Source organism: Plecotus auritus, assembly GCF_963455305.1.
Source record: "Plecotus auritus genome assembly, chromosome: 8".
NCBI lineage: Eukaryota > Metazoa > Chordata > Mammalia > Chiroptera > Vespertilionidae > Plecotus > Plecotus auritus.
The window spans coordinates 61,117,920-61,139,370 of record NC_137782.1 but is presented as its reverse complement, the minus strand read 5'-3'; the positions used below and the strand labels follow the sequence as shown (position 1 = coordinate 61,139,370).

The following is a 21,451-nucleotide window of genomic DNA, read 5'->3' as shown; positions in this document are numbered from 1 at the left end:
CTCTCACAATCCAGGACTGCTGGCTCCCAACTGCTCGCCTGCCTGCCTTCCTGATTGCCCCTAACCGCTTCTGCCTGCCAACCTGATCACCCCTAAGCACTCCCCTGCCAGCCTGATTGATGCCTAACTGCTCCCCTGCCAGCGTGATTGCCCCTAACTGCCCTCCCCTGCTGGCCCGGTCACCCCTAACTGCCCTCCCCTGCAGGCATGGTCACCCTAACTGGCCTCCCCTGCCGGCCTGGTCCCCCCAAACTGCCCTCTCCTGCAGGCCTGACTCCCCCCAACTGCCCTCCCCTGCTGACCCAGTCACCCCTAACTGCCCTCCCCTGCCAGCCTCATCGCCCCTAACTGCTCTCCCCTGCTGGTCTGGTCCCCCCCCCAACAGCCCTCCCCTGCAGGCCTGGTCACCCCTAACTGGCCTCCCCTGCAGGCCTGGTCCCCTCCAACTGCTCTCCTCTGTAGGCCTGGGTCCCCCCCAGTTGCCCTTCCCTGCAAGCCCAGTTGCCCCCAACTTCCCTCCTCTGCCGGTCTGGTCACCCCTAACTGCCCTCCCCTGCAGGCTTGATCGCCCCCAAATGCCCTCCCTTGCAGGCCTGGTCCCCCCCCAACTGCTCTCCCCTGCAGTCCTGGGTCCCCACACAACTGCCCTTTCCTGCAGGCCCGGTTGCCCCCAAGTTCCCTCACCTGCAGGCCTGGTCACCACCAACTTCCCTCTCCTGCAGGCCTGGTCCCCCCCCCAACTGCTCTCCCCTGCAGGCCTGGTCCCCCCCAACTGCTCTCCCCTGCAGGCCTGGGTCCCCCCCAACTGCCCTTCCCTGCAGGCCCGGTCGCCCCCAACTTCCCTCCTCTGCCGGCCTGGTCACCCCTAACTGCCCTCCCCTGCAGGCTTGATCGCCCCCAACTGCCCTCCCTCGCAGGCCTGGTCCCTCCCAACTGCCCTCCCCTGCTGGCCATCTTGTGACGGCCATCTTGTGTCCACATGAGGGCAGCCATCTTGTGTGTTGGAGTCACAGTAAATTTGTATATTACTCTTTTATTAGATAGGATTATTGTTGTTAATCTCTTACTGTGCCTAATTTACATATTAAACATTATCATAGGTATGTATGTATGTATAGGAAAAAATATAGTATATGTAGGGTTCGTTACTATCCGCGGTTTCAGGCATCCACAGGGGGTGTTGGAACATATCCCCCATGGATAAGGGGGGCCTACTGTATATGTGAAATGCCTTTTACAAAATATATACTCAATAAATAATAGAAGCTTCCTTCATCACCATCATCATTGTTCAGATCAGAATTGCCTTCCTTTTATGTTCACACATTGCATTTGAAAGTATTTGGGCAATATAATAGCAAAATTACTATTATCATGTGCCAGGTACTATGCTAACTACCTTACATATATCACCTTATTCGATCCTCACTACAATACTATTAGGTTGGTATTATTATAATAAAGACCCATAAACATAATTTTGAAAATAAATTTCTAATAAAAAATACATGTAAGAGATCCTCATTGTACAGTGAATGTGTGTAAAACTGGGGGAAAGTCTACTAAGGAAGGAGATGGTTAATTAAATTAAGGTAAGGTATTCAATGGAAAATCCGGTGACCACTGAGATTTTTTTTTTTTTAATGTTTTTGTTGATTTCAGAGAGGAAGGGAGAGGGAGAGATTGATAGAAACATCAATGATGAGAGAGAACCATTGATCAGTTGTCTCTTGCACGCCCGCTACTCGGGGAGCCCACAACCCAGGTATGTGCCCTCAACCAGAATTGAACCCCGGACCCTTCAGTATGCAGGCCAACGCTCTATCCACTGAGCCAAACTAGCTAGGGCTACACTGAGATTTTTTAAATAGTTTATTTTTTAAAGAAGTTTTAGGTTCACAAGAAAAATGAGCAGCTCCCTGGAGAAGAAACCTGGGTTCCCCAAGATATGTGATTAGTGCCGGGGCCCCGCCAGCAGGTGAGGGGATCCCAAGGCAGGTGCTGGGCATGGAGGCCACAGGGGCATAGGCTACCAAGGAGACAGAACTGAACCTCACATCACCCTGCTTGGCCCTGGAGGATGGCTGGTTAGCCAGAGATGGGTAAGATTCCTCAGGGAAGGAACAACCTAAGACAGGCACAGTCACAGAGGAGCCATCAGGAGAAAACTTGGGGGTCAACAGAGGTTGGGCACAGACCCTCACCTCCCCAACTTTGCAGGGCCCTGAACCCTCACCCCTTCTGAGGGAGGTCTCCTGCCCCCATGGCTGCTTCGCTTCTCATGCCAGCTCAAATCGGGACCCAGGTAATAAACAGAGACTTGGCCGACAGCAGCTGCCCTCTCACTGCAACAAGACTTGTATGAGTTGTCTTGTACCCATGGTGTGGGGAAGTGGGTTTTTGATATCTAAATCCAGCCTAGCACCAGGAATGCTCAGGGCCTACTCAAGAAGGCAAATAATCCTTTCCACTAATATTTACAGGGTAAAATAAGATTGTTGTTAGAGTATTAAATTTGACAATAAAATAGTAGTCAAGTTCTCGAACTAATTTAAATTGGCTAAGTGAAATAAGCGAATATTATAGAAAAATTAATGGTACGGGACAAAAAGCTGTTCCTAACGTGTTAACTAAAATTTTTATTGGTAGTTCATCTCATGGTAAAATTGCGTAACATGTAATGAACCTAAAGCAGTCATATTTTAGTGCAAAAAAATTAAAACTTAAAAGCTATCAAGACTACATTATAGGAAAACCAAGATGGCGGCATAGGTAAACACCTAAACTGCTGCCTCGCAAAACAATTTCAAAACTACAACTAAAAGACAGAACGGACACCATCCAGAACCGCAGGAAAGCTGACTGAGTGAAAATTCTACAACTAGAAGGAAGGAGAAAAGCTCACAGAGAATTGGAGGTACGGCAAAGGGTCTTTGTGCGTGCAGAGAGGAAGGGCGGCGGAGTGCCTGACTGGCTTTCTCTGGCGGAAGGGGGAAGGGAGCCCCCGACCGCATTGAACTCCAGTTCTGACTGCAGTGAACCCCAGTTCCAGGCGAGCCCCCGGGGACCCACGCTCTTGTGGGGGGAGTCTGGACTCTCGGGCGGAGACTCGGGAGCCGGGGAAGGCGGAAGACTGAAAGTCCGCTCGCGCCAGTGCGCACAAAGGCTGCGGGGGCTGCCACAGGCTTTCCCTAGCAGAAGGGAGTCAGAGGCTCCTGACGGCACTGAACACCAGTTCTGACTGAAGTGAGCCCCAGTTCTGTCTGCAGTGAACCCCAGTCCCAGGCGAGCCCCCGGAGACCCACGCTCTTGTGGGGGGAGTCTGGACTCTCGGGCGGAGACTCGGGAGCCGGGGAAGGCGGAAGACTGAAAGTCCGCTCGCGCCAGTGCGCACAAAGGCTGCGGGGGCTGCCGCAGGCTTTCCCTAGCGGAAGGGAGTGAGAGGCTCCTGACGGCACAAAACCCCAGTTCTGACTGAAGTGAGCCCCAGTTCTGACTGCAGTGAACCCCAGTTCCAGGCGAGCCCCCGGGGACCCACGCTCTTGTGGGGGGAGTCTGGACTCTCGGGCGGAGACTCGGGAGCCGGGGAAGGCGGAAGACTGAAAGTCCGCTCGCGCCAGTGCGCACAAAGGCTGCGGGGGCTGCCACAGGCTTTCCCTAACAGAAGGGAGTCAGAGGCTCCTGACGGCACTGAACACCAGTTCTGACTGAAGTGAGCCCCAGTTCTGACTGCAGTGAACCCCAGTTCCAGGCGAGCCCCCGGAGACCCACGCTCTTGTGGGGGGAGTCTGGACTCTCGGGCGGAGAATCGGGAGCCGGGAAGGCAGAGGACTGAAGGCACACACGTGCTAGCAAGGGCAAGGCTGATGGGAAGCCAAGACTGAGACTCCACCCCATCCAAGCTGAGCACAGAGGCTATTGCAATTTGGCAAGTCTAATCCTATAAGGCTGTCTCCAGCACCGGACTTCTCCCAGCATAGACACAGCTGATCCTTACAGCCAACTGGCCTGGAGGTCAATTCTTCCCAGTGATACCAACAACAATAAAGACTTAATTACAACAAGGCTGTACACACAGTCCACAAAGGTGTGCACCAAGAGTGTCCACCTCAGGTTAACTGGGGAGGCAGACCCACTGGGCCAAATAGGAAACCTAGCACACAAATCTACCAACTCAGGGAAGCAGTGAAAATGCGGCGTCTAAGAATCAGATCACAAACGAAAGAAATGGAGGAAAACAAACGACTGGATATAGAATTCAAAACCACGGTTATAAGGCTTTTTAAGAATATCCTAGAAAAGGCCGATAAATATAACGAGACCCTCGAAGAGATGAAAAAGGACCAACTAGAAATTAAACATACACTGACTGAAATAAAAAATATTATACAGAGACCCAAAAACAGACAAGAAGAACACAAAAATCAAGTCAAAGAATTGAAATACAAAGAAGCAAAAAACACTCAACCGAAAAAGCAAAAAAAAAATCCAAAAAGTTGAAGATAATGTAAGAAGACTCTGGGACAACTTCAAGCGTACCAACATCAGAATTATGGGGGTGCCAGAAGAAGAGAGAGAGCAAAATACTGAAAACCTATTTGAAGAAATAATGACCGAAAACTTCCCCCACCTGGTGAAAGAAATGGACTTACAAGTCCAGGAAGCCCACAGAACCCCAAACAAAAGGAATCCAAAGAGGACTACACCAAGACACATCATAATTAAAATGCCAAGAGCAAAAGATAAAGAGAGAATATTAAAAGCAGCAAGAGAAAAACAGTTAGTTACCTACAAGGGAGCACCCATACGACTGTCAGCTGACTTTTCAACAGAAACTATGCAGGCCAGACGGGAGTGGCAAGAAATTTTCAATGTGATGAATAGCAAGAACCTACAACCAAGATTACTCTACCCAGCAAAGCTATCATTCAGAATTGAAGGGCAGATAAAGAGTTTCACAGACAAGAAAAAGCTAAAGGAGTTCATCACCACCAAACCAGTATTATATGAAATGCTGAAAGGTATTCTTAAAGAAGAGGAAGAAGAAAAAAGGAAAGATAAAAATTGTGAACAACAAATACATATCTATCAACAAGTGAACCTAAAAATCAAGTGAATTAAAAACCTGAGGAACAGAATAATCTGGTGAATACAGTAGAATCGGGGGCATAGAAGGGGAGTGGACTGATAATTCTCAGGGGGAAAGGGGTATGGGGGGGTTCATGAAGAGACTGGACAAAAATCATACACCTATGGATGAGGACAGTGGGGGGTAGATAAGGGCAGAAGGTGGGGTGGGAAATGGCTGGAGGGGAGCTATGGGGGAAAAAAGGAGAAATAATTGTAATAATCTGAATAAAGATTTATTTTAAAAAATAAATAAATAAATAAATAAATAAATAAATAAAAGACTACATTATAAAGTTTCCAAAAGCCTCCTAATATTTAAATCAAAAAAGGCGGGATAGTAGAAGAATATCATGTAAGGAAAAATATCCTGTAAGTAAATTACATCTAGAAAAATTTTACTTTAGAAAATTAACTTTCATTTGTAATGCTAACAGCAAGACACCCATGAAAAACACACATGTCAAAACAAGCCAAAGGAAAATCGTTTGGGCAAAAAATGAAAAAGGATCCCAAGTCAAATTTATAGAAAAGATTCCTTTATTAACTTTTGGTCGAGAATATGTTTGTATATTTTCAGAAAACAACTCCAAGACCATGTGGATTCCTGCAACAGAGAGGAATTGACAGGACTGCTCCAGCCATGAAGACAGAAGAGAAACAGTCCAGAGATGGAAGACGCTGATGACGCCTTGCCATACTAGCAGTCAGCAGCTGTGCGTCACTGCAGGTTGCCCAGGACCAAACCAGAGAGGGTCAGACCTGCATTACCACCATTTGTCCACCATCCAGAACTGAAATATCATTGCTGACACGTACACATAAGGAACTGTTTGACACTGAAATTGGGACTCAAAAGAACTGTTGGCCCAGAAAGAAACTCACGACAGACTGACTCATTTGCCTCTCAGCATAACCATTATTGCTTTTCTCATTTTCGGTTCTTATAAGTGTATTTCTAGTATCACATGATCTCACTCACCTAGGGGAAATAATGAACAACATAAACTGATGAACAAAAACAGACCCGGAGACAGGGAAGCATCGATCAGACTGTCAAACCTCAGAGGGAAGGTAGGGGAGGGTGGGGGTAAGGGGGAGAGATCAACCAAAGGACTTGCATGCATGCATATAATCCTAACCAGTGGTCACAGACAACAGGGGGGTGGGGGCATGCGTGGGGAGGGGTTTGGGATGGGAATGGGGGAATGAGGACAAATATGTGATACCTTAATCAATAAAGAAATTAAAAAAAGAAAAAGAAAAATGAGCAGGAAGCACAGAGCGCTCCAATATACATATCCACTCTCCCCCATACACAAAGCATCCCCTATTATCATGATCCTCCACAAGAGTAGTACATTTGTTACAATCAATGAACCTATATAGACACATCATTATCACTCAAAGTCCATAACTTACACTAGATTATTATTTTTAGCAACATGAAAAAACACATTAATATGTATAAAATTATAGGTAAAAATATGAATGCATATGGGCAAGCCTAGGAAGGAACACACTAAAATGAAAAAGTTACTTCATTAAATTAGTAGGACTATGCGTGAATTTAAGAATCTAGTTTCCAAGCTCTCAATAATGTTGTATTATCCTATGTAATAAAACCCTAATATGCAAATCGACCAAATGGCAGAACAACTGGCAGAACAACTGGTTGCTATGATGCGCACTGACCACCAGGGGGCAGACGCTCAACGCAGGAGCTGTCCCTTGGTGGTCAGTGCACTCCCACAGGGGGAGTGCCGCTCAGCCAGAAGCTGGGCTCACAGCTGGTGAGTGCAGCAGCGGTGACAGGAGCCTCTCCTGCCTCCACTGCAGGCGAGCAGTAAGGAACGAGGGGACCCGGACTGCGAGAGCCCCAGACTGTGAGAGGGATGTCTGACTGCCAGCTTAGGCCCAATCCCCGGGGATCGAGCCTAAGCCGGCAGACGGACATCCCCTGAGAGGTCCCAGACTGAAAGAGGGCACAGGCTGGGCTGAGGGACCGTGCCCGCCACCCCCGCCCACGTGCATGAATTTCATGCACTGGGCCTCTAATCTTTATAATAAAACTAGAGGCCTGGTGCACGAAATTCATGCATGGGGCGGTGTCCCTCGGCCCAGCCTGTACCCTCTCCAATCTGGGACCCCTTGAGGGATGTCTGACTGCCCGTTTAGGCCCGATTCTACTGGGATCGGGCCTAAACGGGCAGTCAGACATCCCTTTCACAATCCAGGACAGCTGGCTCCCAACTGCTCGCCTGCCTGCCTTCCTGATTGCCACTAACTGCTTCTGCCTGCCAGCCTGATCACCCCCTAAGCACTCCCCTGCCAGCCTGATTGATGCCTAACTGCTCCCCTACCAGCCTGTTTGCCCCTAACTGCCCTCCCCTGCAGGCCTGGTCACCCCTAACTGCCCTCCCCTGCAGGCATGGTCACCCCTAACTGCCCTCCCCTGCAGGCCTGGTACCCCCAACTGCTCTCCCCTGCAGGCCTGGGTCCCCCCCCCCCATCTGCCCTTCCCTGCAGGCCCGGTCGCCCCCAACTTCCCTCCTCTGCCAGCCTGGACACCCCTAACTGCCCTCCCCTGCAGGCTTGATCGCCCACAACTGCCCTCCCTTGCAGGCCTGGTCCCTCCCAACTGCCCTCCCCTGCTGGCCATCTTGTGCTGGCCATCTTGTGTCCACATGGGGGCAGGATCTTTGACCACATGGGGGCAGCCATCTTGTGTGTTGGAGTGATGGTCAATCTGCATATTACTCTTTTATTAGATAGGATAGAGGCCTGGTGCACAGGTGGGGGCCAGCTGGTTTGCCCTGAAGGGTGTCCTGGATCAGGGTGGGGGTTCCCTTGGGGCGTGGGGTGGCCTGGGCGAGGGGTCTGTGGTGGTTTGCAGGCCGGCCATGCCCCCCAGCAACCCAAGCGGAGGCCCTGGTATCTGGGATTTATTTATCTTCTACAATTGAAACTTTGTAGCCTGGAGCGGAGCCAAGCCTTCTGCTCGCTCTGTGGCGGCAGCCATTTCTGTTGGGATTTATTTATCTCCTATAATTGAAATTTTGTAGCCTTAAGTGGAGGCCAAAGCAGGCCAGGGCTGCAGAAGCTTGGCTTCCTCCATCACTGGGGGCAACCCTAGCCTCCTGCTCTCTCCAGCTCCGTGGCTGCCGCCATTTTTGTTGGAATTTATTTATCTTCTATAATTGAAACTTTGTAGCCTGGAGTGGAAGCCTAGGCCGGCAAAGGCAGGCGGAAAGCTTGGCTTCCTCCATTGCCGGGGAAACCCAAGCCTCCCTCCTGCTCTCTATGGCCACAGCCATCTTGGTTGGATTTGCATACTCCCTCCTGATTGGCTTGTGGGCATGGCTTGTGGCTGTAGCGGAGGTACAGTCAATTTGCATATTACTCTTTTATTATATAGGAAGGGATGGGGAGGGGGCAGGAGGAGGATTATCCTCCAATGCTGGCTTATTGCAAGGAGACATGAGACACTTGAAATGAAAATAATGTTTTCAATAATCCTAATGAAGAAAAAATGGAATTTCTAATTGTGGAGAGGTACTATTTACTTTTCTTTCCAAACAAGGACATTAGTCAGGATTCTTCTGGTCAGTCCCAAGGACACTTAAACTTTTACTCATAGGTATCAAGCAGGCTTTGTAAAACACAGACTAAACACAAAACACATCCCATTACATCACATACATCAATGTAATAGTCCATCTAAAACACAAAGCACTTAGACAGGTTCAAAAAACAACCAACAGCAGTTTCAGCTTTGGGGAGAGTTCTCTTCTATTAGATTTCATGAGTTTTCTCTTTGCCCATAACTCCAAGAATAACCAACAGATTGCTTCTATGACTGTCTCATTACCTGATGTACTTCTGTCCTACCATTAATCATTAGATAACATTTAACACTATATTGAACTACTGAATTACCTAGGTATCTAGTACCAAGGACAACATCTAGCTTCCCCATACCTACACACCTCTAAAAGCACACACGTTTACTTTTTTGTACCCCAGTGGCTACCAAAAAGACTCCCTTGATCTTTAAAGACATAATTTTTTCCTTTGTTTAAATTCAAAAGATATCAATAATTTTTGTAAAAGAGAAAAAATACCCTTGAAATACTCAAATGTCACTTCAAAGAGGCCTTCTCTGACCATTTTATCTAAAATAGTTATTATCCCATTATTCTCTATCATAGTAGTAGCCTGTTTATTTTATTCACAGTACTCATTACAATGTACAACCATACACACACACACACACACACACACACACACACACACACTGAGTGGCCAGATTATTATGACCACCTGACATTTGTAGGCAAATTAGCTATAATTTCACGCTGAAGTTGCTAGAGGGCCAGACCATGAAAGCATGCACCCCACATGCATGAGTACAACCCTTCAAGCTGGTGGGGGCAGTATTATGGTTTGGGGCATGTCCTCCTGGCATGATTTGGGCCCTTTAATTCATGTGGAACAACGTCTGAATAGCACAACATACCTAAGTATCGTTGCTGATCAAGTTCATCCTATCATGTTGATGGCGTATCCCAATGGAGATGGCTTCTTCCAACAAGACAATGCGCCACGGTGCTCATATTGTGCAGGAGTGGTTTCAAGAACATGAGGGAGACTTTACCTTGCTTAGGTGGCCCCCACAATCACCAGATATCAATCCAATTGATCATTTGTGGGTCAAAGTTAAAAGAACCATTAGGCAGCTGGTTCCAAAACCATCAAATCTCACAGAACTGGACAGTGCAATTCATCAGGCATGGTGTCAGATTCCTCGCATCACCTTTCAACATCTTGTGGAGTCAATGCCAAGAAGAATCACCACAGTATTGAAGGCAAAAGGTGGCCCAATGAAGTACTAATGGGGTGGCCATAATAATCTGGCCACTCAGTATGTACACACACACACACACACTAGAGGCCCAGTGCAATGAAATTCGTGCACGGGTGGGAGGGGGTGTCCCTCAGCCCAGCCTGCACACTCTCAAATCACGATAGGATCGGGCCTTAATGGGCAGTCGGACGTCCCTCTCACAATCCACGAATGCTGGCTCCCAACTGCTCGCCTGCCTGCCTGCCTGATAGCCCCTAACTGCTTCTGCCTGTCAGCCTGATCACCCCCTAACCACTCCCCTGCAAGCCTGATTGACGGCTAACTGCTCCCCTGCCAGCCCGATTGCCCCTAACAGCCCTCTCCTGCTGACCTGGTCACCCCTAACTGCCCTCCCCTGCCGGCCTGGTCGCCCTTAACTGTCCTCCCCTGCAGGCATGGTCACCCCCAACTGCCCTCCCCTGCATGCCCGGTCACCCCTAACTGCCCTCCCTTGCCAACATGGTCACCCCTAACTGCCCTGCCCTGCAGGCCTGGGTCCCCCAAAACTGCCCTCCCCTGCAGGCCTGGTTGCCCCCAACTGCCCTCCTCTGCTGGGCTGGTCCCCCACAACTGTCCTCCCCTGCAGGCCTGGGTCCCCCCCAACTGCCCTCCCCTGCAGGCCTGGTCCCCCCCCAACTTCCCTCCCCTGCAGGCCTGGTCCCCCCTAACTGCCATCCCCAGCAGGACTGGTCACCCCCAACTGCCCTCCCTTGCAGGTCTGGTCCCTCCCAACTGCCCTCCCCTGCTGGCCTGATTGCCCACAACTGCCCTCCCCTGCTGGCCTTCTTGTGGTGGCCATCTTGTGTCCACATGGGGGCGGTCAACTTTGACCACATGGGGGCAGCCATCTTGTGTGTTGGAGTGATGGTCAATTTGCATATTACCTCTTTGTTATATAGGATATATATTTACTTGCTTATTTTTCTATCACTACTACCTAAAAGATCCATGACAGTAGGAACTAGGTAGAATACCAGGATCAAGTACAATGCATGGTACATGGGTAACACTCAATATATGTTGAAGTAACAAATGAAACCACCTGTATGGTTATGTCTTATTATTTCCTTCCTGTCCTTACCTGCTTCATTCATCCAACCCCTATAAAATGCCAGCCTTGTACCAGGTTTTAGAATACAAACAGAATCCCTATCCTCGAGAAGCTCATAACTTGTGGAGAAGAGAAAGAAGACTCACTACTCGTGAAACAGAATCAAAGATCACATTTTAAAGATCACCTACCACACACACAATAAAAGGGTTAGCAAGGATGTAGAGCAACTAGAACTCTCATACACTGTTGGTGGAAGTATAAAACAGTATGTTCACTTTGGAAAGTTATTTGGCAGTATCGAAAGTGAATGTATGCACATCCTATATGACTCCGTAATTTCATTTCTAAGTACATATACTCCAACAGAAATGTGTACATATGTTCACCAAAAAACAGGTACAAGAGTATTCAAAGCAGCAGTATTAATAAAAATCCAAACTGGAAACAATACAAATACCCATCAATAGAAGAATAGATAAATTAATCGTGGTATATCCATATGATATTATATCACAACTAGAGGCCCAGTGCACAAATTCGGGATGACCTGCAGAGATCGGGGCCCCAGCTCGCACCTCCAGCCTCACAGCCCCACAACCCCACCTGGAACCCCACCTTGGCCTGGCACTGCCCCCTCACCTGTTCCACCATCCCGCTGCGTCCCACTCTCGTCAGAGCCCAACAGGGCCAGCTGCACCTCCACTGCCGCCCACTGCCAGCGCTGTGTTGCCAACGCCTGCCATGTTACACACCATCCCCTGGTGGTCAGCGCACATCATAACGAGTGGTCAAACTCCCAATCTCCCAGACGAACAACCGCCCAAGGGACAATTTGTATACTAGGCTTTTATTATATAGGATAAGAATGAATAAACTATTACTACACAAAACAACATGGATGAATTTCTGAAACAAAGTTGAATAAAAGCAAACACAAGAAAGTATGTACCATATATATAAAAGGCAAAACTACTCCACGGTGTTCAAAGTGAAGACCACGGTTAACCTTGCTTATGGGTAGTGACGAGAGGGGATCAAGGAGGCTTTTGGGGTTCTACTTCTTGACCTGGATGCTGGTTATGTTTACTTTGTAATAATTCATTGAGCTGTACACTAATGATTTATTCCTTTTTCTGTGTTTTTATTATACTTCAATAAAATGTACAAAAATGCTTAAGATGTGGAATAGGCAGTGTACTAGTAAACAACAGAAATTTGTAGATGGAAAAGAATGACCTAGAATCGTCAGAAAAGCCTTCATAGAGAAGACTTAAGAAGTGAGCAGGAGCCCAGCCAGTATGGTTAAGTGGTTGAGCATTGACCTATGCACCGGGAGGTCACAGTTCGTTCCTGGTCAGGGCATATGCCCAGATAACAGTCTCAATCCCTGATGTAGGGTGTCGGGAGGGGGCAGGGGCAGCCAATGTTTCTTTCTCATTATTGATGTTTCTATCTTTCCCTCTCCCTTCTTCTCTGAAATCAATAAAAATATTTTTTTTTTTAAAAAAAAGAAGTGAGCAGGAGAGAGATGAATGAGAAGGCAGAGGTGAGGAAGCTATGGTATAATAGAAAGAGAAAACCACTGAGTCAGAAGACATAGGCTGAAACTCTAGCTCTTCCTATCTCATAAATTTATTTGAGAATCAAAATAATGTATGTTAAAGCGATATGAAAACTATAATGCATAATATAAATGTAAAGACCTGTTCCAGACAACTTCAAAAATAAACTTTTTCAGACAGCCCTGTGTTAAAAAATATATAAGATTTTGCCCTTATATTTTGCTTCCAAAAAGGTTCTGAAAATGAAGAGACCCAGAAGGAAGGGAGGGAGGGAAGAAGGGAAAAGGAAAAGAGAAGAAGGGAAGGACTCAAGTGTTTCTTGATTACCATGGGTGTGTCTGGTCCTTTTAGCAAAAGTATAAGCTCTACTATGGCTCAGTCTAGCTTAAACTTCTTTTATTTTCTGACCCAATACTCAACACCATTCTGGGCATGGAGCGACACTCAATAAAAACTAGGCAGATTGTTTTTCATGTTGTGTGTGTGTGTGTGTGTGTGTGTGTGTGTGTGTGTGTGTGTTTAAATAGGACAACCTGGAGAAGGTCCAGAAAAAAACCACAGGAATGATCAAAGAGATGAATAAAAGGTCTTAGTGGAAAGGTTAAAATGAATTGAGACTGTTTAGCTTGGAGAAAAAGCAATACAAGAACTTAGAAGTAACTTAGAATAACAACACTTGAGCTGGAAGAAATCTTAGACATCTAAATCCAACCTTTTCATTTCACAGATGAGGAAACTAAGACCCAGGGAAAGGTGGCAACTTGCTTAATATAATTTTAGCACCAACTTCCTTTTTAAAGTTTCAATTTACACCTTGAGGATAAAATTTATCTCAGCAGCATGAACATAGTAGCAACAAACATATTTACTACAGCCCTGGCCAGTTTGGTTCAGTGTTTAGAGCGTCAGCCAGCAGACCGAAAGGTTGCAGGTTTGATTCCCAGTCAAGGGCACTTACCTCGGTTGCAGGCTCAATCCCTGGCCCAGTTGGGGAGTCCAAATGAGAGGCAATCAGTAAATGTGTCTCTTTCACATCTATGTTCCCCCAGCCCCCTGCCACCTTCCCCTCTACTCTAAATAAATAAATAAATAAATAAATAAATAAATAAATGGGAAAAATATTCTCAGGTGAGGACAAAAAAAAATAAAAAATTACTACAACTTATTGAAGATCTCCAATATGCCCAGCACCTATATGCTTAGTGTTTTACTTACAATGTTTATCTCACAACAAACATTCAAAAATAGATAACATTTCTTTCCCCAGTTCAGAAATGAGAACACTAAAGCTTAAAGAAGTAAAGTTCATTAAACGGTAGAACATATATTCAGATGACTCTATGTCACACAGCTTTCAAAAACCTAAGTAAAATTTAATAACACAGGCTCATGCACAATTAGTAACCATTCTCCAAGAAAATGAACCAAGGCTCCTCGGAGAAACTGTTGAATCCCAGGCTAGAGCAAAGAAAATATAACATGAACCTGAAATATCTTGCAGTGCCAGAAAATAAGTGTTAAAAAATGATGAAGATGCCCAGCCGACTTGGCTCAGTGGCACAGTTTGATTCCTGGTCAGAGCACATGCCCATGTACAGGAGGCGGCCAATCAGTGATTCTCTCTCACCCTTGATGTTTCTATCTCTCTCTCCCTCTCCCAAATCAATAAAAATATTTTTTTAAATGATGAAGGCATGTAGAAAGGAACTTGAAGGAGTTCCCAACAGCCAAAGCTGGGAGAATTAGATTAACAAAATAAATAATCAGAATAGTGAATTATAACTCATAGATGAAAATAAACACCCATGAGCTCCTGATATCCTATATAATAAAAGAGTAATATGCAAATTGACCGTCACTCCAACACACAAGATGGCCGCCCCCATGTGGTCAAAGATGGCTGCCCCCATGTGGACACAAGATGGCTGCCACAAGATGGCCAGCAAGGGAGGGCAATTGTGGGTGATCAGGCCAGCAGGGGAGGGCAGTTAGGGGTGACCGGGCTGGCAGAGGAGGGCAGTTGGGGGAGATAAGGCCTGCAGGGAAGGACTGTTGGGGGGACCCAGGCCAGCAGGGGAGGGCAGTTGTGGGCAATCAGGCCAGCAGGGGAGGGCAGTTAGGGGTGACCAGGTCAGCAGGGGAGGGCAGTTGGGGGGGGACCCAGGCCTACAGGGAAGAACTGTTGGGGGGGACCCAGGCCAGCAGGGGAGGGCAGTTAGGGGTGATCAGGCTGGCAAGGGAGGGCAGTTAGGGGTTACCGGGCCAGCAGCAGAGGGCAGTTAGGGGCAATCGGGCCAGCAGGGGAGCAGTTAGGTGTCGATCAGGCTGGCAGGGGAGTGCTTAGGGGGTGATCAGGTTGGCAGGCAGAAGCGGTTAGGGGCAATCAGACAGGCAGGCAGGCGAGTGGTTGGGAGCCAGCAGTCCTGGATTGTGAGAGGGATGTCCAACTGCCCTCGAGGGGTCCCAGATTGGAGAGGGTACAGTCTGGGCTTAGGGACACACACCCTCCGTGCACGAATTTCGTGCACCAGGCCTCTAGTAAATAAATAATGGAATAAATAAATACTTGCACACTTACATGTATTACAGCATTATTCACAATAGCCAAGATGTGGAAGCAACCCAAATGCCCATCTATAGATAACTAGCTAAAGAAAATATGGTATATACATATAATGGAATATTATGCAGCCTTAAAAAAGAAGCCCTGTTACATGATATAACATGGATGAATCTTGAGGACATTATGCTAAGCAAAATAAGTCACAAAAGAGCAAATACTGCATATTCCATTCATATGAAGTATGTAAAGTAGTCAAAATCATAGAAACAGAAAGTAGAAAGGTGTTTACGAAAGGCAGAGAGTGGGGAAAGAGTTTTGCATGGATATCGAGTTTCAGTTTCATAAAATGAAAAAGTTCTAGAGATCTGCTGTACAACAATGTGATTATACTCTACACTATTGAACTGTACAATTAAAAATGGTTAAGATTGTAAATTTAATGTTATGTTTTTAATCACAAATTTTAAATTAATTAGTATTATGTATCATTTTAAAACAAGAACCACTGATGGATGGTAAATGTAGTAAGTAAAAGTATGATCAGAAAAAGAATCTTTGCATAGTCTCAAAGTGTCTTCTCACAAGATACTTACTAATTAAAAAGAGAAAAATGATAACTTTATAGTAGGGAAACCTGACAGACACCAATTTAATAACCAAGTGATCAAAGTTAACATCACTAGTAATAAGACATATTGGCAGCAAGTATCCCAATATGATGCACTGAGAAAGGAACATTACTTTTGCCAAAAATGCATAACCTCAATCCTATATAATAAAGAGGTAATATGCAAATTAACCCTCACACCCTCACATCACAATATGGCCGCCCCCACGTCGTCACAAGATGGCCACCACAAGATGGCCATCCCCATATCATCACCAGAAGGCCGCTCTGACATCGTCACAAGATGGCTGCCCCCATGTCGTCACAAGATGGTCACCACAAGATGGCCACCCCCACATTGTCACAAGATGGCCAGCAGAAGAGGGCAGTTGGGGGCGACCAGGCCTGCAGGGGAGGGCAGTTGGTGGGGGGGGAAACCAGGCCTGCAGGGGAGGGCAGTTGGTGGGGGGGGAAACCAGGCCTGCAGGGGAGGGCAGTTGGTGGGGGGGGAAACCAGGCCTGCAGGGGAGGGCAGTTGGGGGCAACCAGTCCTGCAGGGGAGGGCAGTTGGGGGTGATCAGGCCGGCAGGGGAGCAGTTAGGTGTCAATCATGCCGGCATGGGAGTGGTTAGGGAGCTATCAGGCTGGCAGGCAGAAGCGGTTAGGGGCAATCAGGCAGGCAGACAGGCAAGTTGTTAGGAGCCAGCAGCCCCGGATTGTGAGAGGGATGTCGGACTACCAGTTTAGGCCCGATCCCGCAGGGACTGGCAGTTGGACATCCCTCGAGGAGTCCCAGATTGGAGAGGGTGCAGGCTGGGCTGAGGGACACCACCCCCCCACAGTGCACGACTTTCAGGCACTGGGCCTCTAGTCCAATTATAAGAAAATATTACACAAACCCATATTGAGAGACTACAAAAGGACATCAGGGGGGAGAAATACTGGAAAAAGGTGTGTTGATTAGTTAATAGTATTATATCAATGTTAATTTCCTGGTTTCAATAATTGCACTATGGTTACATAGGATGTTAACATTCAAGGAAGCTAGATGAAGGGTATATACTATTTTTACAACTTTTCTGTATGTTTAAATTATTTCAAAAAAATTTTTTAAAAGCAGACTTATCATACTATGACAACTTCAAGAGATTATTTAGGAAAGACAGAGATGAGAATACAATGTCCCTAGCTTTTTAAAGATAATATGCTTATAACTTTGACACTACCTTAGATATCACCTGATACTACCACTCATTCAAAGAAAGATTCTTTTATGTCATGCCCTTAAAATACAGGCTCCCAACCATTGCCTCAATATGTCCAATGAGAGTAAATTTACTGTCAAAATGCAACCCACACATCCATTACACCACAATTCTAATTAACTCAAAAGTTCTTTCTCATTCTGAGCCAAATTTGCTTGTCAGACATGTACCTGAGAATATCATTCTGAGGCAGAGGTTTCTGACCAGGGGTTCTCAAAGATGGGAATATACTAGTATATACCCAGGTACAGTCAATATGACAAAATGTCCAATTTATTTACATTGGCTAAAATTACATCTTGTCAGCATGAAATAAACCACCCTAAGTTATTTATGTAGATGCTTTGCTATAATGCTGTCCCAGAGCCTAATACAATACCTGGTATATATAAGGTACCCCAAAAATGTTTATGATTCAAAAAATGAAACATAACTCAGAGTCATATAATTAGTTCCCCCACCACCACCATCTATACACACACAAATAACAAATGATTGAGATAAATTCTATTAAAATTTTTCAATGCACAAAAAAGTAACAGAACATAGCCCAACTCTGAAAAAAAATAGCTGCCTGACTACCCAGAGTAGATGCCTTTATTTATTCACCATAAATTTGAGATATTCTTTATTTATTTATTCAACATACATTTAATACCTACTCTGTGTCTAGCTTAGTAAGAAGCCCAGGAAATACAAGGACAAAAGGACAAACAAGACATTTCTTCAGAAAGGCATGGTTTACATACTAATTGAAGGGAATTACTCTATATTTTAAATATCTTAATACATTATATTTATACTAGAGGCCCAATGCACAAAATTCATGCAAGAGTAGGCCTTCCTTCCCCCGGCTGCCGGCACCAGCTTCCCTCTGGCACCTGGAACCCGGGCTTCCCTCCGGCCGCCGGCAGGCACTTGGGACCGGGTCTTCGCTCCAGCCCCGGCTTCATTCAGAATGACGTCCAGTCTAATTAGCATATTACTCTTCTATTATTATAGACTAGAGGCCTGGTGCACGAAAATTCGTGCACTGGGGAAGGTCCTTCAGCCCAGCCTGCCCCCTCTCACAGCCGCCGGGGCTCAAGGCTGCTGTGAGCCCCAGGCCTCGCAGCCACTGTGGCTTTGTCCAGATGGACATCCAGATAGATGTCCAGAAGACGTCCACCCTAATTAGCACATTACCCTTTTATTAGTATAGATAAGTAAATACATAAGTATATATACAGATGCTCCTTGACTTACAATGGAGTCACAATCCAATAAACACACTGTAAGTCGAAAATGCATTTAATACACCTAACCTACTGAACATAACTTTGCCTAGCCTTAAACTTACTCAGAACACTTATATTAGTCTACAGTTGGGCAAAATCACCTAACACAATGCATACACTATATAGTATCAGTTGTTTACCCTCGTGATCATGTGGCTAATTGGGAGCTATGGCTTGCTACCAATGCTCAGCATCATACATTAAACCACATATCACTAGCCCAGGAAAAGATCAAAATTCAAAACTGAAGTATGGTTTCTACTGAGTGCGTATGGCTTCTATACCATTGTAAAGTCAAAAATCATAAGTCAAATCATTGTAAGTTGGGGACTGTCTGTACTAGTAATTTATATCAAAAATAATTTTAACTGCATCAAATATAGAAAAGAAAGTTAATGGCTACAGAAGGAATTCATATAAATTGGTAAGAAAATAAATAAATCAATAAACAAATTGGTAAGAAAAATAAAGTCCCAGTAAATAAATGGAGAAATTATATAAGCATACAATTTTTCCAATTTGGAATACAACTGATAAAGAAAAAAAATGTTTAAATTAACCCTGTTAGGTAGACAAATAAATGCAAAGCAAAACAAGGTAATATTTCCTAACCACTTAGTTTAAACAGTTTTTAAATACCTAATTTAGGGGAGATAAGGATGAAAAACTAGTTATATATACATTGCTGGTGGCAGCATAAATTAAAATAGCTTTTGGAGAAGAAAATGTTCATACCCTTTGACCAAGGGTATACCCGCCTAGGAATTTATCTTTAATTATTAAAAATAAGAAAAACTATGTGTCAAGAAAATTATAACTGCATTAAAACCTATAATGGCAAAAAATTTTGGAAATAATTTTAATATTAAACAAAAGGTAAGTAAATAGAATGACATATAATAATTAAAAATGTAACTATGAACTCTACCCAACAATATGAATAATATCTGCTCTAATAAATGAAAAGGTACCAGAACATAAAATTCTGTGGATATTTGTTAATGTACCTAAGGAAAAAATTAGTACACACACAGACTGGAAAAGAACCAGCAGATGTTTTCAGGTTTGAGGTCATGAGTGATTTTTATTTCCTTTATTACTAAATTAGTTTCATGGTTAACAAAAATCAGGAGGAAAAACTTTCAAGGAGTGTCCACAGTAAACTACATCATAATAAATCATGTGCCAATAGTAAACTAAAGTCTCAAATAATTCTTTGGATTTTATGTTCATAAAAAGAAAAAACAAAGAAAGAAACATTCTTCCTCTCCCCCTCCCCCCCCAAAAAAATAAAGCATCTATGAAAAGAAAACTGAAGAAAAGTTAACTCTGAGATGAATATATGGAAACACTCCCAACAGTAAAAATCATCAGACTGTAGCATGGTATCCTAGGCTAAGTTCCACTGTTGGGGTATTTAGAAGCAACGCCCTAGACACCATACTGCAGGAATCAGTCCTGAGCTGGCACCACAGGGACCCAGGAGTGGTCTCATGAGGTTTTTTCCATCACACAATTTGCTTGGCTAATCTATAAATACATGACATTTGCACATAAACACTAAGGTTTTCATACCAACCAAAGGAACAACAAACCTTACCTGGAAAATGCCAGACAGAGCCCTGCCCCACTGTCCCTGTGTAGGAGACAAAGGTACCAACCGGCTGCATACTGGAACCCACTGGGAGATGCTAATTGGAATCTGGTTCCTCTAAAGAAAGAAAGAAAACATCCGTCAAAAATCTATATCAGACTCCATATGTAGAAGGCAAGGAGCATATATAAATTTAGAAATTCTGCCAAAACAGGGCACATGAAAGGAGAACATCCAAAATAGAACCAGGATCAAGCCTCCCCATGCTTATCACTTATGCCTCATCCCACTTTGTTAGGGTGTCCAATCTGAGCTTTCACATAACTGATTACATGCTGGAAGGATTTGAGCAAATCAGTAAATATATTAACAATGAAGGGTCAAGTTTCTATAAGAGAAAGAAGTTGACAAATATGAAAAGGCAGAAGGGTAGAATAAACCTTGTGTATTGGGCTGGAATTAAAAGTAATTGGTATACACACACACACACATATATTTCCTACCCCTGTCCTGATTGGGCCTGGAAGAAATTATAGACTGGTAGCAATGACAGCCTGGTAGCAATGATCACATACATGTAGCATCCAGACTTGGTTTCTAAATAGCAATATTCAATAAAATGAACCAGTCTTCTCTGAAGAAGAGTTGACTCCTGAATAGGATCAATGCTCCTGAAAGCCTTATTCACAAAGAATGACATTATTTGATCTGTCTAGTAACACTCCATCTGCAAGGCTTGGAACTCACCCAGTATGAAAAACGCTTTCTCCAGAGCATTGACTGCAAACAAATAAAGGCAGTTTAACTTTGTGGCTGCCTGAGGCAGTGGATAATAACTGGGGAAAACAATAAGTTAAACATAAAGCTTAAAAGGAAAAGCAGGGGCCCTGGCCTGTGTGCCCAATGGCTAGAGCATGGACCTGTGCACCAAAGGGTTCAATTCCAGTCAAGAGCATGTACCTTGGTTGTAGGCTCCTCCCTGGCCAGGGCCCTGGTCAGGGCACGTACAGAAGGCAATTAATGGATGTGTTTCTCTCACATCAATGTTTCTCTCTGTCTTTTCCTCTCTCTTTCACTCTTTCTAAAAGATCAATAGAAAAATATCCTTGGGTGAGGATTTTTTTAAAAAAGAGCATGCTGGGGGCGTGGGAGGTAATCAATTGATATGTCTCTCTCACATCAATGTTTTTCTCCCCCCTCCCTCTCTAAAATTCAAAGGAAAAAATACCCTTGAGTGAGGATTAACAAAATAAAAAGGAAAGCAGCAGAATGAAATATTCACAGGGACTTTGAAAAGCTCTGACATATTCCTGGGAATTTGAAGGCCATGCACATGCACAGGGTTGTGCCCACACCCAGAGCTGTACACATAAACACAAAAGACCTGAGAATGCCCTAAGCTCTCATCTCTGATGGACTTTGAGACTCTGCACAAGCAGGAAGTGAAGATTAAGGCAGAATGTTGAAGGCCGCAACATGTATATGGAGCCCCTCAA

The 21,451-nt window shown here is 45.0% G+C and overlaps 1 protein-coding gene across 2 annotated transcripts in view; it reads right to left on the bottom strand.

The window, feature by feature from the left end:
* UQCC1 (ubiquinol-cytochrome c reductase complex assembly factor 1) overlaps positions 1 to 21,451 on the bottom strand; it is a 142,958-nt gene that overhangs the window by 111,086 nt on the left and 10,421 nt on the right. For both annotated transcript variants that reach the window (XM_080686260.1, XM_080686261.1), the window contains exon 2: positions 19,962 to 20,072. In XM_080686260.1, coding sequence (XP_080542386.1) covers positions 19,962 to 20,072 — 111 coding nt within the window. The remainder of the gene's footprint in view (positions 1 to 19,961; positions 20,073 to 21,451) is intronic.